Source organism: Castanea sativa, chromosome 3 (genome assembly GCF_040712315.1).
Source record: "Castanea sativa cultivar Marrone di Chiusa Pesio chromosome 3, ASM4071231v1".
NCBI classification, from domain to species: Eukaryota; Viridiplantae; Streptophyta; class Magnoliopsida; order Fagales; family Fagaceae; genus Castanea; species Castanea sativa.
The window spans coordinates 39,217,780-39,237,233 of NC_134015.1; the positions used below are offsets into that span (position 1 = coordinate 39,217,780).

Consider the following 19,454-nt stretch of genomic DNA (forward strand, 5'->3'; position numbering starts at 1 on the left):
GGAGGCAGCTCATGCAAAACCTGATGATCACACGTTCAACCCCACTCTTTTGCCACGTGAGTACCATGAGTTTACTAGGGCAACAAAAAAAAAATGGCACGTGGACAAGGCTGGACAGAGGCAAGCAGGCACAGCGGGTTGCTCAGGCAAACCCCTTTGGTCCATGTAAACGAAAATTCTCTACAGTAGGTGATCATTCTGAATTACCTTGCAACAAAAAACAAGTTTTGAAGGATGATGTTGAATTCTCTTCTCAAATGGTGGAGGCTGTTGAACAGCCCCGCCAGGAGCCATGAATCTCTTAGTGTGGAACTGTCGTGGGCTTGGAAACCTACGTACAGAGAAGGAGCTTGGAAACATTATCCGGGCAAAAGATCCATTTGTCGTGTTTTTAGCCGAAACATGGCTAGACGAAGCTAGGCTAGAACGAGTACTTCATAGTATAAACTTTGATCACAAATGGGAGGTTTGTAGTGGGAGGAGAGGTGGAGGATTGGTGATATTCTGGAAAAATGATGTTCATGTAACTGTTGAGGATTCACATAGGTTTTTTTATTGATGTAACCCTAGATAAAAATAAGGAGTCAAAGTGGAGGTTTACTGGATTCTATGGAGAGCCTAAAACTCATCAAAGAATGGAGGCTTGGAATAAATTAAGGGGTTAAATACCAAAGAAGGTAGTCCATGGCTTTGTGCAGGAGATTTCAATGAAATCTGTAGACAAGATGAAAAATTGGGGGGAGCATTGAGAAATCACAACCAAATGCAACAATTTCGAGATGTAATTAACGAATATGGTTTCATTGATTTGGGTTTCGAGGGATCAAAATTCACTTGGAATAAACATTTTACTGATGGTCATTCAGTTTGGGAACGGTTGGATAAAGGGTTGGGGAATAGTGAGTTTCTCAGGAGATTCCCAAGTGTAAGGGTGTCACATCTTAGCTGTATGTCACCAAATCATGCTCCACTCCTTATCAATCTTACGGGTTTGGAGTCTCCACCCAAGAAGAAAGTGTTTAGATTTGAGGAGATGTGGCTATCTGACACTCGATGTGGAGAAATTGTGGAGGCCGTTTGGAGGAATTGGGAGGATGGTGATACTATGAAAAAAATTGAAAAATGTAGTAAGGCTTTGGAAGAGTGGGGAAAAAATGAATTTGGTAGTGTAAGGCGAGAATTGGAGGAAAAAAAGAAGATGTTAGCCAGGATTGAGGCCGAGACAATGAGGAGGGGAGATAATTCTCGGCTTAGAGAGTTGAAAGCCGAAATTCATAACCTCATGGACAAGGAAACACGGATGTGGTGCCAAAGATCAAGGGTGTTATGGCTTAAAAATGGGGATAGCAATTCCAAATTTTCCACAACAAAGCAACTCAAAGATTCAGAAAGAATTCCATTAGTGAAATAGAAGATAAAAGGGGGAATTGGCAAGAGCAACTGGAAGCGATTGGAGACATCATTGTGGAGTATTTTGCAGAATTGTTCACTGCAAGGAAATCGGTCATTGGGGAAGGTGCTCTCTCCTTTATACCAAGGTTGGTCACGGATGAGATTCATGAACAGCTAATGGGGGAGTTCATGGAGTGGGAAATTCAGGAAGCACTAAACCAAATGGCGCCCCTAAAAGCACCAGGCCCTGATGGGATGCCACCACTATTCTATCAGCACTTTTGGGGGATTATGAATGGAGAGGCAACTTCCACAATACTAGTTTGGCTGAATTCAGGTAAATTACCTTACCCAATAAACCATACTTTTGTCACTCTAATTCCAAAAGTGAAGAATCCTGTTTCAGTCTCTCAATATTGCCCTATAAGTCTATGTAATGTATTGTACAAGATATTTTCAAAAGTCCTTGCAAAGAGATTAAAAAAATTCATGCCAGATCTTATAACTGAGCATCAATCTGCCTTTGCAAAGAATAGGCTTATTTCAGATAATGTCTTAGTAGCTTTTGAGACCTTGCATTGTATGAAAAATCATAATTCAGGACAAACAGGCTTTATGGCGCTAAAACTAGACATGAGCAAGGCGTACGACAAGGTGGAATGGAATTATCTTCAGAAGCTGTTGGAAAAAATGGGATTCTGCTCAAGGTGGATCGGTTTGATTATGGAGTGTGTTCGTACAGTCTCATACTCAATTCTGGTGAATGGTGATCCAAAGGGGCTAATCAACCCAACAAGAGGCATAAGACAAGGCGACCCACTATCTCCTTTCCTTTTCCTATTATGTATAGAAGGATTACATGGCTTAATCAAAAGAGCTGCAAGGGTAAAGGTGATCAATGGCTTCTCAATATGCAAAAGAGGTCCCAAACTAACCCACTTATTTTTTGCAGATGACAGCTTGCTTTTTTGTAAGGCAAATTCGCAAGAATGTGGAAACGTGCTCAAAATTTTGGCGGAATATGAAGAAGTGTCGAGGCAAAAAATAAATAAAGAAAAAACTTCTCTTTTCTTTAGCAAATCCACAAAAGATGATGTTAAAGAGGAGATTAAAATGTGTTGGGGGTGAATGAAATAAGGTCTTATGAGAAGTATTTGGGGCTGCCCTCTTTTGTAGGAAGGGGTAAAAAAGCAAGCTTTAACTATATTAAGGAGAGAGTGTGGAGGAAATTACAAGGGTGGGAGGGGAAGCTCCTTTCTCAAGCCAGTAGAGAAGTCCTAATCAAAGCTATTGCTCAAGCCATCCCAACTTATGCCATGGGTTGTTTTAAATTACCCTTGAGCCTTTGCCATGAAATTGAAGCAATGGTAAAAAAATTCTTTTGGGGGCAACAAGGTGACAAGCGAAAAGTACATTGGGTTAAATGGTCGGAGTTGACAAAATCAAAGCTAGAAGGAGGATTGGGTTTTCGAGAACTTGCTCTTTTCAATGACTCCCTTCTTGCCAAGCAAGCATGGCAACTCCTACACAATGAAGGTACTCTATTTTATAGAATTTTTAAGGCGAGATTTTTTCCCAATAGTTCTTTCATGGAAGCAAAAGAATTGGCAACCGGTTCCTATGCTTGGAAAAGCATTTTGAAGGGGAGAGAGGTGATACAATTGGGAGCTAGATTCAGGGTGGGTAATGGAAAGAGTGTCAAAATATGGCAGCATCATTGGTTGCCCATAAAGCACCCTCCATTGATTTCATCCCCAATCATTGAATCTATGGAAAATGCCACCGTGGACTGCCTCATGGACAATAATACCAGTAAATGGGATGCTGAAGCGGAAGCGGAACTTGCTCATACCAGCTAAAGCGGAAGCGGAACTTGCTCAAAGGATACCATTGCCTCGTCGCCAAACAGAAGATGTTTTGTATTGGCCCTTCACTGCTGATGGACATACACTTGCAAGTTCGGATATAAATTCCTAAAAGATTTGGAGGAAAACTCAGGGGATGGCACTCACTCGGAGGTGGACAAGAATTTTTGGAAGAGCATTTGGTCCTTGGAAATTCCAAATAAATATAAAAATTTGTTGTGGCGTGCGTGTAGGAACTCACTTCCAACTAAGTAGAATCTGGTAAGGCGAACAATCATACAAAATCCCAGTTGTGACCGTTGCTGCTTACAAGCAGAGGATGCAGCTGAGGATGCCTTGCATGCTTTATGGAGTTGCACGAGTTTGAATGAGGTGTGGGTAGGTGATAGATGGAATTTCCGTTCAAGGATTCGTTTTGCAGATTTCAAAGAATTGTGCAATTGGGTTCTTGAAAATGGGAAGCCGCTGGAATTGTTTGCTATTCAGGTATGGAGCATATGGAACCAACGAAATAAACTTAGATTGAATCAATCTTGCTGCCTTACCAAAGAGTTGCAAAAGATGGCAGAGGATAGTTGGAATGAAATTTGTAGAAGCAACCTCAGGCTGAACCGCTTCAGCTCAAGCCCGACGCATCAGATTTTGTGGACTGCACCTGCACCTGACATCTACAAGATCAATTACGATGGAGCGCTTTCCACTGCAGACAACAAATTTGGGATTGACATTGTTGTACGGGACTGTCATGGAGAGGTGATCGCTTCACTTATACAGCAGCTTGATCAAGCTTACCAACCCGTGGAAGTTGAAGCAATGGCAGCTAGCAAGGCTGTGGAGTTTGGCAATGAGTTGGGTCTTCAGAGAGCCATAATTGAGGGTGACTCGGCAGTGGTGGTTAAGTCCCTAACAAGCAAGGAGTTCGGGTTGACTCCTTACGCCCAGTTGTTAAATGACGTGTCCTTATTTCCGGTTTTTATTTACAATTGTCATACTCTCATATAAAAAGAGATGGTAATAAAGTTGCTCACAGTTTAGCTAGGCTAGCTTTGACAACACAAAGTTTTACGGTGTGGATGGAGGATGTTCCATCTTGCACCTTACCTTTTGTTCAGGCTGATTTGGCCGCTCTTTAATCTTCTTAATAAAAGTCTTCCTTCTCAAAAAAAAAAAAAAGTATTAACTTTAGGATATATAGAGGACAATATCAAATTTACAATTATTGGCAAGGGTGCGACATTAAATAGCAAGGAACGGAGGAAAACAATAATAATTACACAGAGGATTGTCCCTTGAGACCCCTTACATTGTTAAAGTAACCGAGCACCAAAATTCTCGTAGTTGATTACTTCTTCTTTGTTGGATAATTGGTGCTTCAATAATACTTATATGACGTTCTCCAACATGGTCAATCCAAACTTGTTTAATGTAGTTTTTTTTTTTATTTTATTAAATTGTGTTTTTGGTTTTTAACTCACAAAAACTCACATGTCATAAATCTTAACCATTTTAAATAATAATAGCTAATTGCTATCCCGTTTTATGCACGGGATAGTTAAATAAAAAATTTATATATTTGTTTGCTAAAGGTATTGACTTTTTTTTAGAAGAAAAGTTACTTGTCTGTAAAAGGAATGAAAATAAAAATTTTAGAATTCGTGTAAAAGTGATGGAATTAAAACAATGGGTGAAAACTCTAAGATTTACTTTTTAGAGCAGCTCTTAATGTACATATTTGAAAAGGTTCTCAGAATTTGTAATTACATCTGGATTGTCACTCAAGCCTAAAAAGATACTAATTTCACCATTTGAATGAGTTTTGATTTCCATGGTATATTTGAAAATAAGAATTCAAATATCTATAGGTTTCTCATTTTTTGTTTAGTTTACAACACTTAAACAATACATTTTGTCACGTTTTAAACCACAATATTTGTAGAAACATATATACAATTTCATAGAGGCAATAGATCACAAAAGTAATACATATAAAATTTCATAAACTTAGAAGAGTGGAAGTTGTCCGTTGCATCAACACAGGTTGAACATTTCTTTTATGAACACTTCATGGAAAATCTATTATTGCATTGGCCACCCTCAAGTATATAGACTTCCGTCCATTTGCTCTTTATGGTTTATTAATTGTTTTTTCATTGTGCTAGCCAGCATTAACACCCTATAGTTATGAACTGGTTCAACAACTGTGAAAGTGAAACTCATCTTGAACAAAAGATGACAATGGTACCTTCATTATGCAAATCACTTATAGTAGTATCTATAATTTTGCTTAAAGGATTAGACAATGACGTTTTCTCCAAAAGTTTGTTATATATTTTCAAAGTCAAACGGGTGTTTTCCCAATGGTATTGTTGTGGTAAAAAATCACTATATATGTTAGTAGTATGGTGACAAACTTTGAGAGAATGACAATAAGAGATCCCACAAAGAAAAGATGAACAACTACACTAAACTAAATTGAATACAGAGTCAGTTCCAAAATTCAAAGAGAACAACTTCAAGAAACATACACTAAAAAATGACCCTTCTAGTAATACGAATTTGATCACGAAAGAACATCACAAACATCAAATTTAATATTCAGCATCCAGTGTCTACATGGAAGACAGGGAAAACAAAAGTTTTATGAGGCAAAATGCTCATTAAAAGTTAAAACTATGTTTGCTAGAAAACATAAAAAATGAAATATTCATTTTCATGTGTGTACATTTACATTTCTAAAAGTGAAAGGTTCACACGATTGTTTGAAAGAATTTATTCTTCCTAAAAACATATTACCAATAATGATGCAAAAAGAGACAATAGAGAATAAAGGAGAAAAAAACGATAAATATCTGGCATTACTACTCAAACTGATGAACATGGACAGCTACCTATTTTAAAGCCTTAATTTTTTGCTCTCTACAGAAGTGACATAAAGAAATAAATTAGTAAACATCTTTCCTATTAGTAGAGTATTTCCTTTTACCCATTGTGTGGGTTCTTTTTTTGGACAGTACCCAGGCCCAAGTAGAAACAAGAATCCTAGGTCCTTTACTTGTTGTTTGGTGGATTGGGCTTGGTTCACCACAGCTAAATGGGTCTAATTATGAACCAAGTTGTGCGCAAGTCACATAAAGTTCTTCAAAGCAAAAATGCGATTCCTCCTAAGTAATAAAATACCATTATAAGTGTTTTAGTGTCATAATATGACCTCTTACTAAATAAATAAAATAATTATTCATAATATTCACAATGAGAAAGAGATTGAAATAGAATATTTAAGATTTATCTTTTATTGTGTAAACATTTAAAAGAGTTCCTTCACTTGGTTCCCCAAGCGTGATGTCGTGGTACCCCAAGCGTGATGTCGTGGTACCCCGAACGGGATGTCGTGGTTCCCAGGGATATTAGGCCTGTAAGAACCCATAATGCTAATTCTCTGAACTATACGATCTTTCTCCATAAATATTATGCAATGAAGTTTTGTCCTCTCCCTTTACCTCTATAGGTCCTGCATAAGAACATACTATACAGCACACATATCTTCAAATAATTGTTAGTTTCTTAGATTAGAATATACATTCTAATACATATACATATATATAAATGAATTTCATAAGAATGAGTCAGTCATGAGGATCCTGACCCCAATTCTCACAGACTTAGTGCTTTTGCACAAGACTTGTAGGATTTGGAACTCAAGTTCAAGTAGCTTTACTTGGGCATTGCCTTCCAAGATAGTTAGGTGAGGAGGATTTTGTAGGAGAGAATGATATCTGATATGTGCATGTTTTGGCATATGTTTCTTTGGAGGCTAAATGATATTTTGAATGATCTCAAGAATATGGGACAAATTCCTCCCCCTTGGCTCTCTTCTCTCCCTTGCTAGGCTCTTAAAGCTCTAAGAATTATCATTTTGAACCTCTGAACTCTCCCACTTTTCCTCTATCTCAATCCCCATTTCTCTTCCCCCCCTTGCTGCTATACCTTAGTGTTCCTTTTATAGTGGACATGGTCTGGTACCCTAGGCGAGGATGTCTCTGGTCTGCTGAGTAAAACCATGTCCTCTAGAACTTGAAAAAGTGCATTGGGCAGAAGTTCAGCTTAATTAGGCAATTATAACTCAAAAGGGGCCTTTGACTTTAGCTATAAATGAAATATTCTTTCTTGGAAAGTCAAAGGAGTGGGTGGGCTGCCCAATGCAATGTATGACAGCTTTAATTCAAAATAAAAACTAAGAAGAAATTGTGGGGAGGTGTCATGCACATAGGGGAACTGAGTTTTCCATTGGTTCATGAATTCCAAGCAAATATGTGAATCAAAGGAAACCTTCAAGATCCTCTTCTCACCAGAAATCACTCCCCTACCTACCAAACCACTTCTCCCTTACTACCCATTCGGGATCCCACAGGCTTGGACCATTGGTTACAAAGATAATACCTGGTTTTGCTGGATTTTTAATGGCTTTTTGCTGGAAATTTGAACATACATCTTGGCTTTCCCATGTGTTAGCCAAGGACCTCTTCTCAAGGCTTCAAAAGAAAACATTAAGGTCCTAGGGCTTTGATGTTGATTCTTCCTGCTGCCTGTCCTCTAGCCTGACCGAGATCCCTCTTCTTGCTGCACATCCTCTGGCCTGACCGAGATCCCTCTTCTTTCTTGTTCCTTCTTTTTGGGACTTTGGACCTTCATGGTCCTTCTTAACTTCATGAATTGGGCATTCTTTTGTTAAAACCCATGATCTTTCTTATTTTTCATGGAATGGGCTTTCTTGTCAAATTTTGAACCTCAACACCCATAAACAAAAAATAAATCAATAAACAAAAGTTTTCCTAAATTAACTACATAGATTACAAATACTCACAGAGTCACAGTGCTCTAGGCATAACTTCTAAAATAGACAAAACCTCGACCACAAAATCTGGGTTGTTCCCATATTGTAGTTTCTAAATCGTTCAAAATGATCTTCAAATATCTCATTCCATCACCATCAAAGCCCATCATTAGAATTCCTCTACCAACCCAATTAAAAAAATAAAGCAGTACAAATTCTGTTTGCTTCAACGTTTTGATCAAAATTAAATATTTTTTTAACACAGAAAACTTATAGCTTGGCTTCAAAACTTAATCTTTTATAACTAATAAATCGCTGAAAGAAATTTAAGGAAAAAAAAAAGGAACTAAAATTTCCCAAGAAACAAAGACTTACACAGAACAAAACCCACATAGAAATCCAATCCACACAATCATATGTTGAACAATCTCTCAAAAATAATTAGAAAATACCCAAAAAATCAAAGAAAAACTGACCTCCTTACGTAGATAAGCAGACTGTTCACCACATTGCCTTTGTAATTGGGTCATAGTAGAACAATTACTTGGGATTGTGTATAAAATATCACAAAAGGTCTAAACATTTGTTCAAAAGGTCAGATCTGAACACAAAAAAGATATAAAAAATTACTCAATATCTAAAATTAAGTATTAATTTATATAAAGTATTACAAAATGTCATATTTGTGCGTAAAACATTGTCTCTGTAATTGGGTCATAGCAGAATAAACCCATAGCTCAATTTTGACTAAAATTTCAAATACACAATCTCAAAGAATTAGAATTTAAAGATCCTTACAAATTTCGAATTTATATCCAGAAACTATACACTGAAATTAAGTTTTTAAGTGGTAGCCACATGAACCCAGATAGGAATTCAAAAAATTAAATAATAAGAAAAACCTAACAAAAAGTAGCACTAACGATACCCAACAACAATATTAGCAAAAGTACTGAATAGAAAATCAAAATCTTATTTACACAATCAGAATTATAAAAAGAGCAATAAAAATTTCAGAAAAGAGGAATGAAAAATCGCACTTTGGTTACCAATCAATACAAATTTCTAGTTGTGAGTTGCGATTGTAACAAATAATCTCTAAAAAAAAAACTATTTATATATATAGGGTTCTAGATTCCTAATTAATTTTAATTACCTTTGCCAACCGACATACTTGAAATACAATGGGCTAGATACTCAAGAGTATGATGGGCCAATTGGGCATGACTCAATGGGTTGGGTTGGGCGTGGCTTCGAGCAAATCCATCTATGGGCTGGGATGGGTGTGACTTCGAGCAAATCCATCTGTGGAGAGTTGTGATGGTGTAGCGGCATCGAAACACAAAAAATGGTGAGAAATTTGGGGAAAATGCAGCCCCAATCTCTCTTTGTCATTATCCCCTCTCTCTTTGAAATACGGTGTTTTGAATTGAAAAGCAAATCGGAGGAAGCTGATGTAAAGAATGGCATTTAGGGGAAGGGGAAGGAGAATGGCATTCGATTCGGTGTTTCTAGTCTTATTTTAGGATCTAATAAGAAAAATATGTATTGCAAAATACCTACCATGTGTCTGTGGAATGCTATAAATCTTGAAGCCTGTAATTGAATGATGCTACAGTGCGTTTGGGGCTTCTTTCCTATGTGTAAAGAGAGATAGTTAGAGGCAGATAGGCAAATATAGGGATCATCCTATAGAACCATTTCATTCATTGGTCTACTTTTCGAACTTGAGAGAAAGGTAGGGTCTGCGAGAGGCAATTGAAGAGAGAAACGGGATGACAGTCGAAGGTTTGCTTAGGGAAGGAGAAGAGTAGAGAAGAGAGGGGAAGGGGAGAAATAGAGAAGAGAGAGGAGAAGGAGAATAGCGTTTGGTGTTTGGGATTGAGGAAGGAGTATTGGGTTTGATTTTCACAATAGTGGAAAAAATTTCGAGTTTTAGCTTTTTTGTAGTTGAATTTTTTTGGCTAGAAATAGTTTTTTTTTTTTTTTTTAATAATGCTAATGTGTGAAAATGTGAGAGTTCTAAAATAAAGTCAAACATTAGTCAGAGGCTTCAGTTTTATATTATTGTTGTTGTTGTTGTAGGTTAAATAGGAATCCACTAAGCACTTAAAGTAGATCTGAATATTTAATGGTTAATTTTCTATTATTATTACTATTATTATTATTATTATTATGTTTATTTTTACATTTAAGTTTATATTTAACAATTATATCGTTTACGTTGGAAATAATGCATAAATAACACAAACATATTCAATAGGTAAGAGCAACAAATATATTTTGTAAATAACTAGAAATGTGTAGATTAATTAAATAACTTATAGACCAAATGCATAAAAAAAGAATGAAACAAAAATAATCAAGGCCTGTATTTGAAAAATCTTCTTAAAACAGATTGTTCCCCTCACACTATTTTATTAGTGATGCTTGGAGACTTATGGACATCTAGCTCCTAGGACACAATGATCAATAACACTTGCAAGAAGCACTACAATCTCTGTGTATAATGAAAATAACTGTGTTTCTTTCTCTCTTTGACTTTATGTGACTCCATGCTCAGTTCTAAAAAAAAAAATGTAACTCCATGCTCAAAAAATATTTTATGTGGGAAAAAGTTACCTTTATGAATAAGGGACAAAATAAATATAAATACTCTAGTAAACAAACACCCAGTTCTAGAAAAAAAAAAAAGTACATAGACTTACTGACAACAAAAATAGAGTAAAAGATATATATTATTTGAATAGGAGGACCCGACCCCCCACATACCTAAGCCTAACAAAATGTCCATTCAATTAGCAAATAAACTCATAAAATTGTTACTGACTATTATTTTTTTTATTTTTTTTTTTTGAGAAACACACACACATATAAGAGAAGGAGATGAGATAAGGAAATACACTCATACACCAACAACAAAACTGCATGCGTTACTGACTATTATTGATAAACAAAAATGTAATTTTGGTAGTAGGTTTAAATTAAAACCAATAACAACTTAGAATTTAAGATTTGTTGTGAAAATGTTGTGGAGGTAGAACTTCTTTTAACTTATTAATTAATGATTTTTTTATTCATAGTAATGTAATAACTATTGCTTAACCTAACTAATACCCTTCAAATAAAATTACTAGGCTGCCACTCCCTCCAAAAGAAAACAAAAAAAAAAATCATTCTATTGGGATCCACTCTCTGTCTCTGTTTCTCTTATCAGCTTATGCCGTTTGATTTGTGTGTAAGACCCACAAAATACTTCGGCCACATCCTAGTTTTTGCCATTTTTTTCTTCTTCCAGACCCACAAACAGGTTCAATGGGATATGGGCAATGATCTTTGCATTGAGATGTTTAAGATAGGAGTTTAAGAAAGACAATGTTGAATATTGATTTCATTCCACCATCTTAAAATTGATAAATAAGAATAGTTATTCCATTACAAGCAAGTACAAACCCAAGATTTTGAGTTAGGGGAGCAGGGTATAAGTAAAAAAAAAAAATTCATGAAATTTCAAATAAGCCTCTATTTGGTATTAACAAATAATCAACAAAGACAAATGCACAAAATCATTATTTCATAAGTCATCTACTAACAAAAACAAAAACACAAAATAATATTGTTTCTTTCTAAATTAGAGCATTTGTATCAATTCATGCAAAAATTTCAGTATATTTTAGCATAATAACTTACTTTTTATTTTATGTACTCACTTTTTAAAACACCTCAGATCAGATTATTTAGTTTACATTATATTTTACCAGAATACTATTTCCTTATCAATTTTTTTATTATTATCTCAAATCGTTTCTCTCTTCCTCAACCAAAAACTACTGCCTCAATCTAGAAAATTTCTAAAATATTCATTTGCATAGCTACAGTAATTGTGAAAATTTTCCCAATCAACCCCAAAATACACCCACATCAGTTTCTATATCATTGTACAAAAATACATTGATGCTACAATAATTGTGTAATTTGCAAACATACATTTGTGCTATAGTAATTTTGTAACACAGTTACTGTAGCGCAAATGTATTTTTGTACAATAATACATAAATTGATGTGGGTGTATTTTGGGGTTGATTGGACAAATTTGAGACATTATGTTATTTTACAACTAATGCAAATACTTTTACAATGAAATCAATGAAAAATAGTAGGGGCTCAAATATAAAATTGTAAAAAATATACCTTTTTTTCCTTAAGACTAGGGGGTACGTGCTTCCCAACGTAATGTACTTTTGGGGTTAGGTTATTGTGGTGGGAGTTAGCCTCTCTGTGTCAACAATATAATTTGTTTTACTCTGTCAATGCATATATTAGCGTGATGTGAATTGATTAGCTTTGACTGCATAATGCACAAGGTTCATGTAAAATTAATTGATGGTGATTTTATTCAGATTTCCTTTCACAGTCCCAAACCCTCTCTCATTCATAGTTTAGACGCTAAGCCATTTATTGAAAACAAATCTATCAAAAAAAGTTTTTTAGTTTTTGCTGAATTTTTATTGATCGCACGAAAAAATGCAATAAGTAAGAATTAACTTGGGAACCCACTATTAATAGCTTGCACATATAAACCATCAATGTCGCATGCACACTAGCTTTCTCAATGTTAATGCCAGTAAGCAAGCATGCATGCATGCTTTGTTATTCGTTTTCCTTCTCCCCCTCCTATTTAAAGAGCAACCACACAGAAATAGAAAGTACAAAAACCATAAAATAAAAAATAAAAATAAAAATTTAAAAATCCAAAAGTAACATAGAAGCCAGTGGAAAGAGAAGAAGAAAGTGAAGATCAATAGTATGAAGTCTATAAAGAATATTTTTAAGAAGAGCCACTCCTCGTCGCCCTCGCAAGAAGAATTAGAGGTGAGTGTAAGTATTTGATGATAGAAGGGTTCCTTGATTTTATCTATACTATCATTTAAGGAGTTTTTCTAGTTTAAGATTCTCAATTTAGATGTTCAAAATACCCTCAAATTCATCTGTTTTTAAGACTTAAATAATAGAGCTAGACATGTAAAATTAGTAACTTTAAAACTCCTAATTTTTAGCTAAATTAAAAAAAAAATTCTTCCACCTCCACATTTCTCTATCACCCTCCAAAAAAAGAAAAAATTAAACTTCTTTCTTTTGAAAAAAATTAGAAAATAAAATTGCTTTTTTTTTTCCCACAAGCATACCATTTTTTTTTTTAATCACTAAACTGTTTTTTTCCCATCTCCACATTTTTCTCTCATATTAATAGTCAAGTACTAATACAAATTCTACTTAAAATAAAAAATAAAATAAAACTGCCATGAGTAAAACGTGTAAACCCAAAAAATAATAATCCTCATCGCATGCGCGAAGCACGTATGATGAGACTAGTTTATTTTATTGTTCTTCAAAATTTTACTTAGAGGTGTCAAATGAGTAGGTTCGGGTTGGGTGTACATAAAATCTATTTACCCACTAAAATCTCTAAAATTGCCCAATACCTTCAAATCTAAAAAATTACCAAAATGCCCTTAATTTTCAAATTGACCAAAATACCTCCTAAACCCTCTAAAATTATCGAAATACCCTTAGAACCTATAAATAACCAAAATACCCTTGGAACCTAAAAATGACCTTGAAACCTTAAAATTGATTGAAATATCATCAAAACACCAAAAAAGACCAAAATACCTTGAAACCTAGAAAATGATCAAAACACCCCAAAACCTTCAAAAAATTACTAAAATACCCACAAGACATCTAAACTAACCAAAATACCCATAAACCTAAAAAATAACCGAAATGGCCTCGTAGCCTGAAAAATAACTGAAATACTCTTAGAACCTAAAAAATGATTGAAATGCCCCCGAAACCTAAAAAATTGCAGAAATGCCACCAAAACCTAAAAATGACCAAAATACCCTCAAAACATAAAATATAACAGAAATACCTTGAAACTTAAAAAATAACCAAAATACCCTTGGAATCTAAAACAACCAAAATACCCCTTTAAACTACAAAATGACCCAAAAAAAAAAGCCTCCAAAAGCCTAAAAAATGACGAAAATACCCTCTAAACCTAAAAATGACTGAAATACCCTCGAAACCTAAAAATGACAAAAATACCCTTGAAACGTTAAAGTGGCCAAAATACCCCCCAAAACTTAGAAAAAAAATGATAGAAATACCCTACATTAAAAATGACCAAAATATCCCTTAAAAACTTTAAAATGACCAAATTACCCTAAAACCTTTAAAATGACCAAAATCATGGGTATTTTGGTCATTTTAGATATTTTAGGGGATATTTTGGTCGTTTTAGAGGTTTAGGGTTATTTTGTTAATTTTAGAGGTTTCAGGAAATTTTTAGTAATCTTAGAGGTTTTGGGTTATTTTGGGTAATTTTAGCAGTTTAATACTTTCGGGTGTATTTTGGTCATGTAAGAGGTTTAGGAGTATTTTGGTTATTTTAGAGGATTAAGTTTATCTTGGTCATTTTAAAGATTTCAAGGGCATTTCAATCTTTTTAGATATTTCGGGGTATTTTGGTCATTATAGAGTTTGGGGGTACTTTGGTCATTTTAGAGGTTTGAGGGAGGTTTTTTGGTTGTTTTAGAGGTTTTGAGGTACTTTGGTCATTTTAGAGGTTTCTAGGTATTTTTGGCCATTTTAGAGATTTTGGTTGTATTTTAGTCATTTTAGAGGTTTCTGGGTATTTTGACTCATTTTAGAGATTTTAGGGGTATTTATTCATTTTAAAGGTTTCTGGTTATTTTTGGTCATTTTAGAGATTTCGAGTGTATTTTGGTCATTTTAGAGGTTTTGGGGTGATTTTGGTCATTTTAAAAGTTTCTTGGAATTTTGGCTCATTTTGAGATTTTGAGGTTATTTTGGTCTTTTTAGATGTTTCAAGGTTTTTTTTTTTTAAGAGATTTCAGTTGTATTTTGGTCATTTTAGAGATTTTGGGGGTATTTGGTTCATATTATAGAGAATTTTGGGTATTCTAGCTCATTTTAGAGATTTTGCAAATATTTTAGTTATTTTAGAGGTTTCAATTTTTTTTGGGGTCTTTTTAGAGATTTAGGGTCTATTTTGATAATGTTTTCAATTTTGGGGGGTATTTTGGTCATTTTAAAGGTTTCTAGGTATTTTGGCTCATTTAAGAGATTTTAGAGGGTATTTTGGTCATTTTAGAGGTTTCATGAGTATTTTGGTTCATTTTAGAGATGTTGAGGGCATTTTGGTCTTTTTAGAAGTTTATAGGTATTTTTGGTCATTTTAGTGATTTTGAGGGTACTTTGGTCATTTTTGAGATTTTAGGGTTTTTTTTGGTCATTTGGAGTTTTTTTTCTTTTTTTTTAAATATGGTTCCAATGGTTTTTTTTGGAGTTTTTAGTGGTTCTGGGATATTTTAGATTTGAGTGATTTGAGTAAATGATACTTGGTTCATTATTCAATTTATGTTAATTAGGGTTTAATTGGGTTGATAACCCAATTAATAATTGGATGGGTAAATATGTTTGGGTTGATTTTGCCACTCCTAATTTGAACGAATGAGAGAAGATCTTTTAGTATCACATGTAAACAGTTTGTTTGTTTTTGAATTATTATGTTGGCTTCAACTTAATTATTAGTTTTTTTTTTAGAAAGCTTACAGCTTAATTATTAGTTGATTCTCAACAAAAAAAAAATTAATTATTAGTTCCCTTATCATTTCAGCAAAAAAAAGTGGTGGTAGAGTTCACCAAACGTCCTAAAAAATGCCAGGAGGACGTCTCAAATTACTGTCAACGGTGCGGGAATAAAGTTCTAAAATACTGTAAAAAATTTCGTGGTAAAAATATTTTAATCTTAATAAACCCTTTTTTCCTAAAATTCATTCTGATTACGTATCTTTGTTGTTGTTTTTTGCCATTAATCTCTTCCAAAGAATATTCATTAAGCGAGACAATGCATGGATATAACTTTTTTTTATTATAAAGAATTTTGTATTTATAATTTATTTGTTGTTATTATTTCTTAGGAGTTTCTGAAGCAGAGCTTGATGCTGTAAACCCACTAGTGACTGTTATTGGTGCGTTTGATCCAAAAAAGCTTGAAAATCGTCTCATGGAAAAGTGTTCAGAATTGGTAGTAATCCGAATTGTTGATGAAGAAGAAGTAGCGACGATGGGAGCACAACCGAGCGATAGGAGTTTCCGGGTATTTTTGGCCATTTTAGAGATTTCGGTTGTATTTTAGTCATTTTAGAGGTTTTTGGGGTATTTGGGTCATTTTAGAGGTTTTTGGGTATTTTGACTCATTTTAAAGATTTTAGGGGTATTTGGTCATTTTAAAGGTTTCCGGTTATTTTTGGTCATTTTAGAGATTTTGAGTGTATTTTGGTCATTTTAGAGGTTTTGGGGGTATTTTGGTCATTTTAAAGGTTTCTTGTGATTTTGGCTCATTTTGAGATTTTGAGGTTATTTTGGTCTTTTTAGATGTTTCAAGGTTTTTGTTTTTAAGAGATTTCGGTTGTATTTTGGTCATTTTAGAGATTTTGGGGGTATTTGGTTCATATTATAGAGGTTTTGGGTATTCTAGCTCATTTTAGAGATTTTGCAGATATTTTAGTTATTTTAGAGGTTTCAATTTTTTTTGGGTCTTTTTAGAGATATAGGGTGTATTTTGTAATTTTTTCAATTTTAGAGGGTAATTTGGTCATTTTAAAGGTTTCTAGGTATTTTGGCTCATTTTAGAGGTTTCATGAGTATTTTGGTTCATTTTAGAGATGTTGAGGGCATTTTGGTCTTTTTAGAAGTTTATAGGTATTTTTGGTCATTTTAGTGATTTTGAGAGTGATTTGGTCACTTTTGAGGTTTCAAGGTTTTTTTTGGTCATTTGGAGTTTTTTTTTTTTTTTTAATATGGTTCCAATGGTTTTTTGGAGTTTTTAGTAGTTTTGGGATATTTTAGATTTGAGTGATTTGAGTAAATGATACTTGGTTCGTTATTCAATTTATGTTAATTAGGGTTTAATTGGGTTGATAACCCAATTAATAATTGGATGGGTAAATATATTTGGGTTGATTTTGTCACTCCTAATTTGAACGAAGGAGAGAAGATCTTTTAGTATCACATGTAAACAGTTTGTTTGTTTTTGAATTATTATGTTGGCTTCAACTTAATTATTAGTTTTTTTTTTTTTTGAGAAAGCTTAAAGCTTAATTATTAGTTAATTCTCAACAAAAAAAATTAATTATTAGTTCCCTTATCGTTTCAGCAAAAAAAAGTGGTGGTAGAGTTCACCAAACGTCCTGAAAAATGCCAAGAGGACGTCTCGAATTACTGTCAACGGTGCGGGAAGAAAGTCCTGAAATACTGTAAAAAATTTCGTGGTAAAAATATTTTTATCTAAATAAACCCTTTTTTCCTAAAATTCATTCTGATTACGTATCTTTGTTGTTGTTTTTTGCCATTAATCTCTTCCAAAGAATATTCATTAAGCGAGACAATGCATGGATATTACTAAAACATTCATCATCTAATTTCTATAGACATGGTAAAAAAAATATTATAATCATTGCACTTAGAACCTTAAGAAAATTCAATTCCATATTCAATTATGAATGTCTTACTTGTTCAACTAAGACCTGGTCTATAGTAGAGATATGGAATTGAATTTCAGATCTTTTATTCAACCAGAGACTTTATCAATTGAGTTAATTAGAACCCACCGTGCTGGAGTGCTATCAGCAATATGATAGAAAAATTAACCCAACTTTTTTTTTTATTATAAAGAATTTTGTACTTATAATTTATTTGTTGTTATTATTTCTTAGGAGTTTCTAAAGCAGAGCTTGATGCTGTAAACCCACTAGTGACTGTTATTGGTGCGTTTGATCCAAAAAAGCTTGAAAATCGTCTCAAGGAAAAGTGTTCAGAATTGGTAGTAATCCGAATTGTTGATGAAGAAGAAGTAGCAACGATGGGAGCACAACTAAGCGATGCGGCAGAACAAATAAGCATTATGAAGGAAAACAAGTAGCAACGACAGCAGGACAACAGAGCGATGCGGCAAACAAGTAGCAAACAACGAAGCACAAAGTGAAATAGTTGAGGCTAAACCAGCTTAGGACTAACTACCATGCATGTACGTTTGAATTAAATAAATTAAACTCAAGTGGAAAAAAAAAAAAAAAGACTAATAAATTACACCTTTTAATTCTGGCCAATTATTATTTTTGTCAATTACATTTTATTTTAGTTATGCTAGGGTGCTGCTAACTATCCTTTTTCGACCACCCTAATTATAAAAACTTTGATCACCTTGACTTGAAAATCACAAGAATTTGGGTTCAACAAATATAAGATTAATGCTACATTCATAACATTTTCACAATAATTTCACAACAAATTTTATATGATAAGCAGTTACTAATTTTAATTTGGGCTGAATCTTGATATCATTTTTTAATTCAATAATAACAAATTGATGCATAGGATTTGTTTTCAAAATGTAGTAGACGTAGCATTACCCCAAAATAATTTTGCCCCTTCAAACAAAATCCTTAACCCCTTAAAAAAAAATTTTAAAAAAAACAACAATAAAAATTAGCCCAAATAAAAACAAAAACAAGACTAGACCAAACAACAAGTGAACAAATTATTTAGCTAAAAGCATATCTAAAAATAAAAATAATCATTCAAATTTGTAACTCTTTTAACCAATTACATAAAAACAATCTTTAATTTTATAATAGATAAAAGGTCGATGCCCGATGCTCTGCTGATTCATGATAACTCAACGGATCGCACGAGAATCGTGCCGGCAACACATCATTTATATTTCTGCTCTATCAACTTTCAATGGTAGGAAAGCAGCCTACTATAGTGGTGACGGGTGATGGAGAATTAATGTTCGAATCTGGAGAGGAAGCTAGAGAAACGGCTACCATATCCAAGGAATGCAGCAGACGTGCAAATTACCCAATACTGACATGGGGAGGTAGTGACTATATATAACAATACCAGGCTTTCATGAGTTTGGTAATTAGAATGAGTACAATCTAAATCCCTTAACAAGGACACATTGGAGGGCAAGTATGGTGCTAGCAGCCACAGTAATTCCAGCACTAATAGCGTCTGTTTAAGTTGTTGTAGTTAAAAAAACTCATAATTGAACCTTAGGTTGGGCAAAGCTATCTGCCCTTGGTATGCATCGATATATTCGTCCCTTCTGTCGTTGATGCGCTCTTGGCCTTAATTGGTTGGGTCATGCCTCTAATGCTATTACTTTGGAGAACTTAGAGTGTTCAAAGTAAGCCTATGATAAGAAATGACTTGTTCTTACCAAGAAGAGAAGCAATTATGGTAGTTCTTTTGAGGGAACTAGGCCTCCTTAA

At 34.0% G+C, this 19,454-nt stretch overlaps 1 protein-coding gene across 1 annotated transcript; it reads left to right on the forward strand.

Moving 5' to 3' along the window:
- The first annotated feature begins 1,569 nt into the window (after positions 1–1,569).
- LOC142628921 (uncharacterized) lies at positions 1,570–3,251 on the forward strand. The gene is made up of 2 exons (XM_075802948.1): positions 1,570–2,314; positions 2,569–3,251. Exons 1-2 carry the CDS (start codon positions 1,570–1,572, stop codon positions 3,249–3,251), a joined length of 1,428 nt encoding a protein of 475 aa, XP_075659063.1.
- Positions 3,252–19,454: the final 16,203 nt, after the last annotated feature.